This window comes from Eleutherodactylus coqui, chromosome 13, assembly GCF_035609145.1.
Source record: "Eleutherodactylus coqui strain aEleCoq1 chromosome 13, aEleCoq1.hap1, whole genome shotgun sequence".
Taxonomy (NCBI): domain Eukaryota; kingdom Metazoa; phylum Chordata; class Amphibia; order Anura; family Eleutherodactylidae; genus Eleutherodactylus; species Eleutherodactylus coqui.
Window position 1 is genome coordinate 71,112,357 of NC_089849.1, and position 13,186 is coordinate 71,125,542.

At 43.3% G+C, this 13,186-nt stretch overlaps 1 protein-coding gene across 2 annotated transcripts in view; it reads right to left on the reverse strand.

Annotated features, from left to right (window-relative positions):
- Nucleotides 1-1,000: 1,000 nt before the first annotated feature.
- USH1G (USH1 protein network component sans) overlaps nt 1,001-13,186 on the reverse strand; it is a 43,241-nt gene continuing 31,055 nt past the window's right edge. Inside the window, exons 3-4 of one of the 2 annotated variants that reach the window (XM_066586543.1) lie at nt 5,433-6,272; nt 1,001-2,173 (exon numbers count right to left, since the gene is read on the reverse strand). In XM_066586543.1, the coding sequence (XP_066442640.1) occupies nt 2,170-2,173; nt 5,433-6,272 (844 nt within the window). In that variant the 3' untranslated portion in view covers nt 1,001-2,169. Of the gene's footprint in view, nt 2,174-5,428; nt 6,273-13,186 lie in introns of those variants that run through there. The other variant, XM_066586545.1, reaches the window with a different exon arrangement.

The window sequence follows — 13,186 nt, forward strand, 5'->3', positions numbered from 1 at the left end:
ATTTCGAGTAAGGCCATTTTTTTTGCCAATTTTTTTTGTCTAGTAACATTGCTTGCCTCTAATAACACCGGCGTGTGCCGGCCCACCTGACCTTGCTGCTGAGCCCACGTGATCTTCTGCTCGGCGCCTCCTCCTTCTACTCCTGCTGCTGCTAATGCAACCCACCCTTCTCCATCATCGGCCACGGGTAATACACTAGGATAGTACTGTACAATTGCACTCCAATGTAAGAGCACAGAGAACACAGTGATAATGCTGAGGACAGATGATGTACTGTAGTACAGCAGATGTCACCTGCAGTCCTATGTAACATCACAGAGAACACAGTGATAATGCTGAGGACAGATGATGTACTGTAGTACAGCAGATGTCACCTGCAGTCCTATGTAACATCACAGAGATCACAGTGATAATGCTGAGGACAGATGATGTACTGTAGTACAGCAGATGTCACCTGCAGTCCTATGTAACATCACAGAGATCACAGTGATAACGCCGAGGACAGATAATGATGTCACCTGCAGTCCTATGTAACATCACAGAGATCACAGTGATAACGCCGAGGACAGATAATGATGTCACCTGCAGTCCTATGTAACAGCACAGAGAACACAGTGATAACGCTGAGGACAGATGATGTACTGTAGTACAGCTGATGTCACCTGCAGTCCTATGTAACAGCATAGAGAACACAGTGATAATGCTGAAGGCAGATGATGTAGTAGATGTGACCTGCAGTTCTATGTAACACCACAGAAAACACAGTGATAACGCTGAGGACAGATAATGATGTCACCTGCAGTCCTATGTAACACCACAGAGAACACAGTGATATCGCTGGGGACAGATAGGACTGCAGGTGACATCATTATGCAACAGCACAGAGAACACAGTGATAACACTGAGGACAGATGATGTAGTAGATGTGACCTGCAGTCCTATGTAACACCACAGATAACACACAGTAGCGTGTTCAATAACATGTTACATGTTCATTTATTCTTTACAGCAGTCTTTTATATTCATTTATTATTGTTTTTGGTATTAAAGACCATATTTATTCTCCATTAAATGTGGTTTGGTGCGTTTTTTGGAATTTCTAGAACAAAATAATTGGATTCACATTGATTCCTATGGAAATAATTACCTCGAGTAGCAACGGTTTCAGGTAAAGCCGACTGCTTTCGGACGGATTACCGACGTTAGTAGAGGTTTTGCTGTATAGTGGTTTTTGTTTATTTTTGATGCCCAGACGTTTTGTGCTGAGAATTCCATAAACATCTGCATGACAATTCAGTCGGCACAGGACTCTGCAGCTGAGGAGCACACCACCAGTGCCACCTAGTGTCTGCTAATGCTTATTACTATGCAATCACTCCGTGTATAAAGTATACATATGAGGGAGTATGGATTATCCTAGGAAAGGCTTTATTCACATCCGTGACGGCGCATTTTGTTTTCTTGAATGTGATAGGAACAGAAAATGGAACGCCAAGTGAGGACGGCTCCATGACATCACAGGCACAAGGGGACCCCACAGACCCCTTTGAGGGGGATCCGTCGGCCTCCTGTCATGCCATTCAGCATTTTACCGGACAAAGTAGTGCAGCATACTGTTTTGTCAGGGATTCTGTACTGGATCTGCGCCGAATTTAGGCAGAAGTGTACAAAGACTTTTAAGGCCCTTTTACGTAAAAGGGCCAACAATCAGGCTATGATTGGCTAGTGCGAACAGGGAAATGCATAACCTGTCTAACGATCATTCCTCCCCATAGCTGCAATTAAAGGAGCCTTCGCTGCAGTCTATACTCCGACCAGCACAGTTCTGCTCTAGTTATTGAATAGCATGTGGTGCTTGCACAGGGTAGGTACGCCAGAGTACTGAATGAGGCTCAAATCTATTTGATAAGTCAATGAATAGAACATCCGGAGGCCAAAACACAATGACAAACAGCACAGATATGTCCCATAGGAAAAAAAATATATGTATAACATATAAGGTTGTGCAGAATTTTCCTTGGTACAGAGGTAATTTTCTTGGCACCTGCATGAACCATGAGGCTATGGAGAGTAACGAGTCTCCTTGTGTGGCACATATTTGGCGAGGGGCAGTCTCTAGGCTAATGAATAATATATCTGGCACTGTAGTTGCTCGCTCAGTTGATGCCACTATCTGTAATAGAAGGAAAAAACAATGCAATTACTTATACTTTGTACATGACAGGTTATATGGACATCTGGTAGAGCAATCAGAAAGATATTGGTACAGCATTTCTGTGAAGCTATTAGTTGTTTTCAGAGCTCACTGTGTAATGCTACATTTCACCTGAGGAGGTGCTGCAGGTAAATTGAACATCTAGGTTGTCTTATAGATTACTGTTAATCACTGATGTTATCAGCAGAGGGACATCCTGTGATCAGTTTATTATTGGGGAACTTTTTTGAAAAAATAAATTGTCCGAAAAAAGGACTACCCCAATAAGAAAATGGGATTTTTTTTCCATGTATGTGACTTTTGTACAACCCCAATTCCAAAAAATTTGTGATCCTATGTAAAATGTAAGTAAAAAAGGAATGCCATGATTTGGAAATCTCACATAGGCTGCCTGAACATGACCGGTTCGGATTCGCGATCCTGCACCGGAATTCGGCCCTTTGCTCGGCCGGTGACCCTGCGTACCTGTCATTTCTTGTTGTGTGCAAGCGGTTTTCTGTAGTGCAGATTGTCCAGGCGTCTCACCGTCGGACATGCGCAGTACAGATTTTCCCACGCTGTCACTAGGCGATGACACGGGTCCCGCAACCTTTCTGCAATGTCAATTGCGGAAGGGCCGCGGTTGGATGGCTTCCATTGACTTAAAAAAAAGCAGTCTGTGTGAAGCCCATATGAAAATGGAGCATGCTGCGATTTTTCCTCCACGAGTGGAAAATCGCAGTCACTGTCCGCTCATGTGAGCGGATGCTCTATTCGTTAGAATTGGTGTGGAATGCCGCAGATTGTTCGCTCGGGAGATGATCACGCATTCAAACCTGGTCATGTGCATCCGGCCATAACCATATTTTATTCACAATTGAATGTAGAACACATATCAGAAGGTGACAGGGAGACACTTTTCCATGGCATTTAAAAAATTAACTCATTTAGAAATTAATGGCAGCAACACAATTTGGGACGGCGGTTACCGAAAGGGTGGAAAATTAAGCAGTACTAATGTAAAACAGCTGAATGGTCAGGTTTCTACTAAGTCACATGACTATGTATAAAAAGAGCATGTTAGAGAGGCAGAGTCTCTCAGAAGCAAAGATGGTCAGAGGTCACCAATCTGGGAAATACTGCATCTAAAAATTGTGGAACAATTCCAGAAAAATGTTCCTCAACATAAAATTGTAAAGACTTTGAATATCCCACCATCTACAGTACATAATATCATCAGAAGATTCAGAGCATCTGGAGAAACTCATGTGAAACATCGCATGCCGTGTCCTGCGGAGTCAAGAGGAGAGGGACCATCCAGCTTGTTAACAGCGCACAGATCAAAGCCTGCATCTCTGATAGTATGGGGTTGTACTAGAGCCTATGGCATGGGCAGCTTACACATCATGAAAGGCACTACCAATGCTGAGCAGTATATAGGAGTTCTAGAACACCATCTGCTCCCACCAGACAACGTCTCTTTCAGGGAAGACCTTGTATATGTCAGCAAGACAATGCTAAACCACATACTGCATCCATCACAACGGCATGGCTCCACAGAAGAAGAGTCCGGGGGCTGAACCGGCCGCCTGCAATACAGACCTTTCACCAGTAGAAAACATTTGGCGCATTATATAATGAAAACTTCGGCAAAGACGACTCGGGACTGCTGAGCCGCTAGAATCCTATCAGACAAGAATGGGACAACATTCATCTCCCAAAACTCCAGCAATTAGCTTCCTCACTTCCCAAGCTGTTGTAAAAAGACGAGGGGATGCTACACAATGGTAGACGCGCCGGCCCAACTTTTTTGAGATGTGTTGCTGCCATTTTCTAAAGGAGTTAATTTTTTGAAATAAAATGGAAAAATATCTCCCTGTCACCTTGTGATATGTGCTCTGGGTTCTGTTGTGAATAAAACATGGCTAGGTGAGATTTCTAAATCACGGTGTTCTTTTTTTTTTTTTACATTTTACACGGTGTCCAAACTTTTTGGAAATTGGGCTTGTATTTTTTAATTAGTTTTTTTTTAATACTGTTATATTGAAAAGTGTGATTGCCTACATCCTGCAATACATCCCGTTGTACAATGGTCAAACATATACCAAAAGTATTACATCTGGTTATTAAAGATGTTTTCCAAGATTTTGAAAAATGGACCCAGGATAGGCAATGGTATGGAGCAGAGGAACAGTTAGAAGGTGGGTAATGTTTATTTTGTTATTTTATATCATTACTAGCGATGAGCGAGCACGCTCGGATAAGCCAGTTAGTCGAGTGAGGCTCGCTCTTCTTGAGTAACTGCATTCTTGTCCGAGCGTGCTCGGGGGGGCAGCGGGGGATAGCGCGGGGGGGTAGCAGGGGAGAGAGTGAGAGAGATCTCTCTCTCCCCCCCCCGCTACCCCCGCCGCTCCCCGCTCACCCCCTGCCACCCCCCGAACACGCTCGGACAAGAATGCAAATACTCCGAGCGTGCTCGCTCATCTCTAATTTTTACCTATTCTGGGGCAATTTTTTAAAAGATTTGGAAAACCCCATTAGGCTGCATTCACAGGCCGTGGAAATAGTGGAGTTTTTCGACAATGAAAAATACACACCAAAATAAGGGTCAAAACTGCGTCAAAATCCGACTCAGCAGCAGAATTCACCCTTCAATTGAAAGGATGAATTCTGCTGCGGATCTGCATCAAATTCCAGCGGATAATCTGCATCATTTTCTGCAGAGGGTAATCATTTCCGCTATGTGTGAACGGATCCTTACAGTTTAACTCTGCATATAAGAAGATCGTGCACCACAGACATCCTGTGAATTGATCCTATTATAACAAAATGAATCAGAAGCTACGTGATACATTAGAAACTGTATGTCAATTACTTAAACCATAGCAGTATATCAGGCGATTATCAGGCCCAAGTGTTCCTCGGAACAAAGAAACGCTTGTTCATTGGCTGATAGGCTTGCTTATATAAGCATAAAAATGCTTGTCGCTCGGCTGCACATCTCCCCATTTAGCAGGGCAATGTACAGCCGGCAATAGCCATTGTTCCTCCCCATAAGCTGGTTTTCGGCCAATGTAAAAAAAAAAAAATTAAATTAAATTATCGGCACTTATGTCAATCTGCCAACATTTCATCGGCAAAGACCATTAGCTTTAAATATTCTTCATATCGACAAACTGTTGACCCCAACTCTACCGAGGCCACTCTACAAGTGGAACATGTAGTAATAGTCACTTACAGTTCAGTATCTCCCATGGGCATGGGTTTCTCCAGTGCCTGTTTTCTCCTCTGAATGCCATCTAGGATTTTTTTGCGTGGTCCAAGTGGGATTCGTATACTTTTGAGGTCATGGTCTGAGCATAATGTGAGAGCTGCCAGGTCAATCTTCTCCGCCTGAAGCAGGGTGACCAGCTCAGACATCTGTAATGACGCCAAGAAAGTCTCCAACGGAGTGGTGTCAGGTTCCTCATCATCATCAAGTCCTAACTCCTCATCTTCCCATGGTAGCTCCTGCTCATTCCTTGCCTCCAAACTACCAGCACTGCCGATGCTGTCATCTAGACTCGAAGAGCGTTTTAGTCGACTGCGTAGCTTCACCCCCCCACCTTCCAAATTGAGGGCATTGTCCTCCTGCCTTCCCATACCAAAGAGCCCACTGGAAAGATAGTTTCTCCTGAATACCATGGTACCAAGGCCCGGTCGGGTGAACAAAGAATCATGACCAGAATCTGTGCTGACCTCAGAATGGGCGGACTCCACATTTAGTCCAGGGTCACTTACAGCTCTAGACAATGAATCTACTTCATGTGAAAACATATCTCGAAGGTGTTGGCGACCTCTGTCCCGGGAGCTTGCATATGTTCCCTGCTTCACAAACATGACGTCATTCCCTAGCTGAAGTCCGGAGAGAGAGCGGACACTTTTCCTACCGTCTTCATATATCTTAAAAGTCCCATCATTCTGCTTCCTTCTCTCCAGCTTCTTTTGCATCTTCGTTTTACCCTTTGTGGTGCCTGCAGCATGTGAATATGGCATGGTAGCAAGCATTGTGGCACTTGGCAAACGTTGGCTCACTGAGCTGAGGAAAGGAGAAAACAGTAAAAAAAAGTTACCATAAAGTGGTTCTTGATCTCTCACTTAAACTTTTAGAAGGCGGTTTCTGTTATGTTTTGCAATATTGCACCTATGTATTATCATCCAAAATAATGATTTCACAAGTTATGTAGAAACAGACATTGGTTCCTTAGACCATCCAGTGGAAATGATCGTTTGGGCCCACCCTCCATTACCCACGGGACCATCATTAATATTTGCTATTGGATTATTTGTGAATAAACTCATTAGATTTAGGCCCTAGTAGGACACAAATGAAGATGTCAGATGATGAATCTTTGGGGCCCATTATTGAATTAGAGCCACACACCATCAAGTATTTCACTCACTCTCTCTAGCTCTCATATGGCTGCTGCAGCTGTAATCAGAGTCTCTGACCCTTGACCCCTTCTCCCAGTGTCTGCATTTCTGCATATCCTGTATGCATCTCAGTTGCCGGGAGAAGGGGTTCGGGCTCAGAGACTCTGATTACAGCAGCATTAGGAGGACAGGAGCTAGAGAATGAAAGAAACACTTGATAGTGTGGGGTTGCTGCCCAGCCTGAGATTCAGGGTGTAGAGGGCACAAAGAGGGCACTATTGCCACTGGGGCCACTACAGAGTCACTATTACTACTGGAGCCACTACAGGAGTCACTATAACTATTGGGACTACTACAGGAGTCATTATTACTACTGGGACCCCTACAAGATTCACTATTACTACTGGGGTCACTACAGGAGTTACTATTACTATTGGGACCACTATAGGAGTCACTAGTACTACTGGGGCCACTACAGGAGTTACTATTACTATTGAGACCACTACAGGAGTCACTATTACTACTGGGACCACTACAGGAGTCATTATTACTATTGGGGCCACTACATAGTCACTATTACTATTAGGGCCACTACAGGAGTTACTATTACTATTGGGGCCACTACAGGAGTTACTATTACCATTGGGACCACTACAGGACTCACTATTACTACTGGGGCCACTACAGGAGTCACTATTACTATTGAGACCACTACAGGAGTCACTATTACTACTGGGACCACTACAGGAGTCACTATTACTATTGGGGCCACTACAGGAGTTACTATTACTATTGGGACCACTACAGAGTCACTATTACTATTGGGGCCACTACAAGAGTTACTATTACTATTGGGGCCACTACAGGAGTTACTATTACCATTGGGACCACTACAGGACTCACTATTACTACTGGGGCCACTACAGGAGTCACTATTACTACTGGGACCACTACAGGAGTCACTATTAGGCCTTAGTCAGACGGGCGTTTTTAGCCGCGATTTGCGCATGCGCATGCGTCCGGCGTTTTAATAAAACCATTGCTTTGCAATGGTATCGGACACATGAGCGCTTTTTATGCGCTCGTCCGATAAATTATAGAACAGAAATCGCAGATCGCACCTATCTGCGATCTGCGATTCCTGTTCTCTTCTCTATATGCGCTCAATGGGGCCGGCGGCAGCAGCGCCGACCCCATTGAGAACATATAGAAGACAAATCATTCTTCTCTGCCACAGCTGTAACAGCTGTGGCAGAGAAGAACGATGTTTGCCCATTGAATTCAATGGAGCGGCAATACAGCCGCTCCATTGAAAGCAATGGCCTGCCGGCGTGCGCGGGGTGAATTGTCGGGAAGGGGTTAAATATATAAGCCCTTCCCTGCAATTCATCCTAAAATGTGTTAAAATAAAAAAAAATTGTATACTCACCTTTCCGCTGCAGCCGGAGTCCAGCCGTGGCCGCTGTCAGTTCTCCTGAACTGCTTCTCGGCACTATTCAGCCGGCGGGGCTTTAAAATCCCTGCCTGCTGAATGGTCTGCCTCTGATTGGTCACAGCCCTGACCAATCAGAGGCTGGTTTCACTCACACACCCATTCATGAATTCATGAATGGGTGAGTGACTGCTGCCTCTCAGCGCTGAGCCAATCAGGGGCAGGTCTGACTCACATCCATTCATGAATTCATGAATGGGTGTGAGTGAGGCATGCCTCTGATTGGCTCAGCGCTGAGCCAATCAGGGGGCAGGTCTGACTCACACCCCCTTCACACCCACTGCAGGACGGCCGCGCGGAGCTCCGGCTGCCGGGAGAAGGTGAGTATACAATTTTTTTTTATTTTAACACATTTTAGGATGAATTGCAGGGAAGGGCTTATATATTTAAGCCCTTACCGACAATTCATCCCGGGCTCGCCCGCAGCGCATTGCTTTAAATGGAGGCAGCTCTATTGCCGTCTCCATTGAATGCAATGCGCTGGACAGCTCCGGCCTGTTTCTAATGAAACGCGGCTAGGAGCAGATTTTCGGGCGACTTGCGCGCACCGGTCACGCGATTTGCGGATGCGCATCCGTCATGCGATCCGCAAATCGCGCGAAAAAACGCCCATCTGACTAAGGCCTTACTACTGGGGCCACTACAGGAGCCACTATTACTACTGGGACCACTACAGGAGTCACTATTATTATTGGGGGCACTACAGGAGTTACTATTACTATTGAGATCACTACAGGAGTCACTATTACTATTGAGACCACTACAGGAGTCACTATTACTACTGGGGCCACTACAGGAGCCACTATTACTACTGGGACCACTACAGGAGTCACTATTACTATTGGGGGCACTACAGGAGTTACTATTACTATTGGGACCACTACTATTGGGACCACTACAGAGTCACTATTACTATTGGGGCCACTACAGGAGTTACTATTACTATTGGGACCACTACAGGACTCACTATTACTACTGGGGCCACTACAGGATTCACTATTACTATTGGGACCACTACAGGAGTCACTATTACTACTGGGGCCACTACAGGAGTCACTATTACTACTGGGGCCACTACAGGAGTCACTGTTACTATTGAGGGCACTACAGGAGTTACTATTGCTATTGGAACCACTACAGAGTCACTATTACTATTGGGGCCACTACAGGAGTTACTATTACTATTGGGACCACTACAGGACTCACTATTACTACTGGGGCCACTACAGGGGCCACTATTACTACTGGGGCCACTACAGGAGTTACTATTACTATTGGGACCACTACAGGACTCACTATTACTACTGGGACCACTACAGGAGTCACTATTACTATTGTGGCCACTACAGGAGTTACTATTACTATTGGGACCACTACAGGACTCACTATTACTACTGGGACCACTACAGGAGTCACTATTACTATTGTGGCCACTACAGGAGTTACTATTACTATTGGGACCACTACTGGGGCAGCATGAACCTGATGACAGAAGCCCTTATACCATTAATGTATATTAATGGGGATCCTGCGCACAATTCAACATAAAATAATACAACCTGTAATATGTAAATCCTATACAGTTGTAATCAGGGAGCAAAACTGCCTATAAATTTGTCTTGACAAGATTTCACACTTGACAACAGGTCGGTAAAGACAGAGAACCTGGTTCCAAATCAGAGAAATGGTGTCCGAAAAAAGTGCAGAAAACATCAAATACAGACATACTCTATGAAAGAGAAAGGTTGCAGCAACCGACCCCCCAGTCCTGGGGCAAAATTTTGTCCTAGGATTGCAGAGGGGGTTTTATACTATTTGGTGCCCTCTTACAGCCGTCGATCCAACAGTTTTGGAGCCCCACATTGGTGATCCAAGATAGTCACCCAACGTCTCAGACTACCTGATGCGTACTGTGCATTGGTATATCAGCCACTGCCTGCTGCTTTCCAACTTGTCAGGGCAGCTAATATTAACAGCACTGATCAATGCAAGCAATATTTTGCAGTAGTTTAAGAGGTGGCATGGCCATCTTAGATCATGCAACGAGGCCCCAAAAACCAGCATATTGACAGCTGTATGGAGCCAAAGGAGGGCACCAAGTAATATAACTCCCTCTTCCAGTCCCGTGACAGAATTTTGTCCTGGGAATGAAGGATGACCTGGAAGGTGCATAAAGCTGTAAGAGGTATAGTTAATAATGCAATTAAAAGCAGTGTTTCAAAATAGACTTTAATGACAGCATTAAGGATAACAAGTGGTGTGACATTAGTCCAACATTTGGGATTCCAAATGACTCAAAGAATGAGCTGCTCCTCCAGTCAATCAACCCTATCAAGCACCATACCCCCTAGTGGACAGGTGGTAGCTCATTCATTCAGTTATCTCTGTAGCAACCATTTTATTTAAAGGGGTTGTCGGAGTTCTTTTTTTTTTTTTTTGGCAAATTTCTGCTCCCCACGTGTAAAAACAACAAAAGTTTGCAAACTTACCTCTCCCAGCTACTCGATGGATCTGGTCTCTGCACGGGGTTACAGTCAGCCTGCTTATGGGACATCACAGGCTGCAACAGCCGATCACAGACCTCAGCACTTGAGCATTGAGATCTGTGATTGGCTCCATTAGCCTGTGATGCCCCGAACAAAAATTGACTGCGACCTGTAAACATAGTAGCATAGGTGAGACTGAGCTGAAGCTGGGGGAGGTAAGTATGCAATCTCTTATTATTGTTAGGCAAGAGGAACGGGGTTTAAAAAAAATAACTCGGACAACATCTTTAATAACGAATGGGAATAGTCCTTGCTGCCATATCACCATCGATCTCATATCTGATTGACCGAATGGCCCTTTCAACTTCTTTGAAGCCCAGTACTAGCTGTTGTGTCCATATTACTGTATTGCTGCAAGGAGCAAGACTTAGTTCAAATTACGCTTTAAAGAGAGTAAGACACTATAAAAGGTTTAACAATAAGAATTTATTAAAACCAAATGATAATTGAGCATAATGGTGAATAATTGTCCTACGTTTGTAAACTATCGGATCTATATACAAAGGAGAATATATACAAAACATAAAGGTTGCAGATGTTACATAACAAAGTATAAAGATAGCAAGTTACATTATTACCTAAACGATTACAGATCACATATTACCATCACCAAAGGTTCCCTCACTTCTAGGGGTTCAGCAGATGACATACTCATCTACTACTCAAAGCTTCTCATCCTTCCATCAAAAATTCCAAGAGCTTCTCCTCCTAGATTCCAACAGCTACTATTCCTCCATTCCAAAAGCTTCCTACCCCTTCGTCCCTCTCCTGTCCTTTATATTAGTATAACTTGCTGAGTCATAGGCCATATTCTCCAAGCTTTGCAAACCAAGATGTTATCAGTCTGAGACCCCCCACCATCTGAAGGAGCCAGTTTCATTGATCAAAGGTTCAGAATCAACAACTCAATTCCCTAGACAATGATGATGGTATCACAGGATTAACAAGACTCAACAGATTCCTGGCCATACAATGTATATGGACAGAGCTCAAACAAACCTATACAAATGGAATTGTAGTAAAAGCAGGTAGCATTGTTCTGTATAAGTAAGACCAATATACATATGTTAGACCTCTATCTTATACAAAGAACTAACAAGTCACATACACATTTCACAGTTACATCAAAGCTTCCTACACCAAACAGGTTTGAAGTCCACATGAATGTTCATAGCTATTCGTATGTAAGATACAAAATGGAGAATAAAGGAAAATACAAAATGGAGGATGAAGGACAAAATGGAGGGCTACAAATAGCCAATTATATTTGTACCACAATCCACCCTTTGGCTATTTGTAGCCATCATACAACTATTTCATAATATGATCAAGATACATAAAATTAGCATACAATTTAGAGCTGGAATATATACTTTGACATATCATGGTTTGATCTTCAAGTTCTATTAATCAACTTCTGCTTACATAAACAACCAAATAACTAATGTCACATTTATTACACTGTTCCCTATATTTTCATTTGCTATCAACAAAAAACCAATCTTGTCAAATCTGGGCTCGAGAAAATAACGAAAAACAAAAAACTCAAAAACCGTTAGATGTTGAATACAAATGTAAAATTGTTTTTTCTTCTCTTGATCTTCTTTAGATCCTAAACCTATAGGATCTCCGATGCAGGGAAGCAGGGGGATTATTATGCCCTCACTGCTTTTCCTGGTTAGGCAAAGAACAGACCCTAAGTAGGAATCTGTCCCCGCCCATTATATTGGTATCAAACAATCTTCTCCATATCCAGAAGTATCCACAGCTGACTATAGAGCCCCTTTATTCCAATGGTGCAGATGCCCTCTGTACAGCATTTTGTTGCCCAAGGTCTTCAGGGAGGAGCTGTTATGGTTAGCCCTCCTTTGACGTCATCAGCTGGTGGTTATTATGTAGAAGACTGAGGATCACCCCAGTTTAGCAGCATTTGGGCACTGTTATAAACACTTGTTTCAGCATGTCAGTTTTTCAGGCTCAGTTGGATAGTCGCAGCGTATGGACAGATGCAGCATGCTCTTAGAGAAGCTGAAATTTCAAATCACACTTAGAAAGTCCCAATGTCCTGGTGGAAATAACTCAGTTCATAAATTCTCAGTCCCAAATAAACTTGATCCAGAATAATTCAGTCCATGGCAAATCAAACAAAACAAAATCACAATCCGGGGTCTTGTGTGCTTTTCTTCACCCCTCGATAAAAACAGATAAAACAAAAATCTGTAGGTTAAATTTATCAATAAAACAAACTCTGCCCAGAGTGACCAGAGTAATTTTCTGTTGTAGCAAATGAAGATTTCTAATCTATCTATCTTCAGTAAAGCACAAATATCTTCTATATACAGTAGACATATAACTCAAGAATTATTAGACATTTAAACAAATGGCATAATTTCAAATATTGCAAATCAAATCAATCAAGTAACAATACAATAACCTTAGATTTATCATTATCATCATCAGTGCAGTTACTTATTTTTCTCGTTATCAAATACTGCAAACTACGTTAAGCAAATTTTATAACACGATATTCCCAGATTTGTC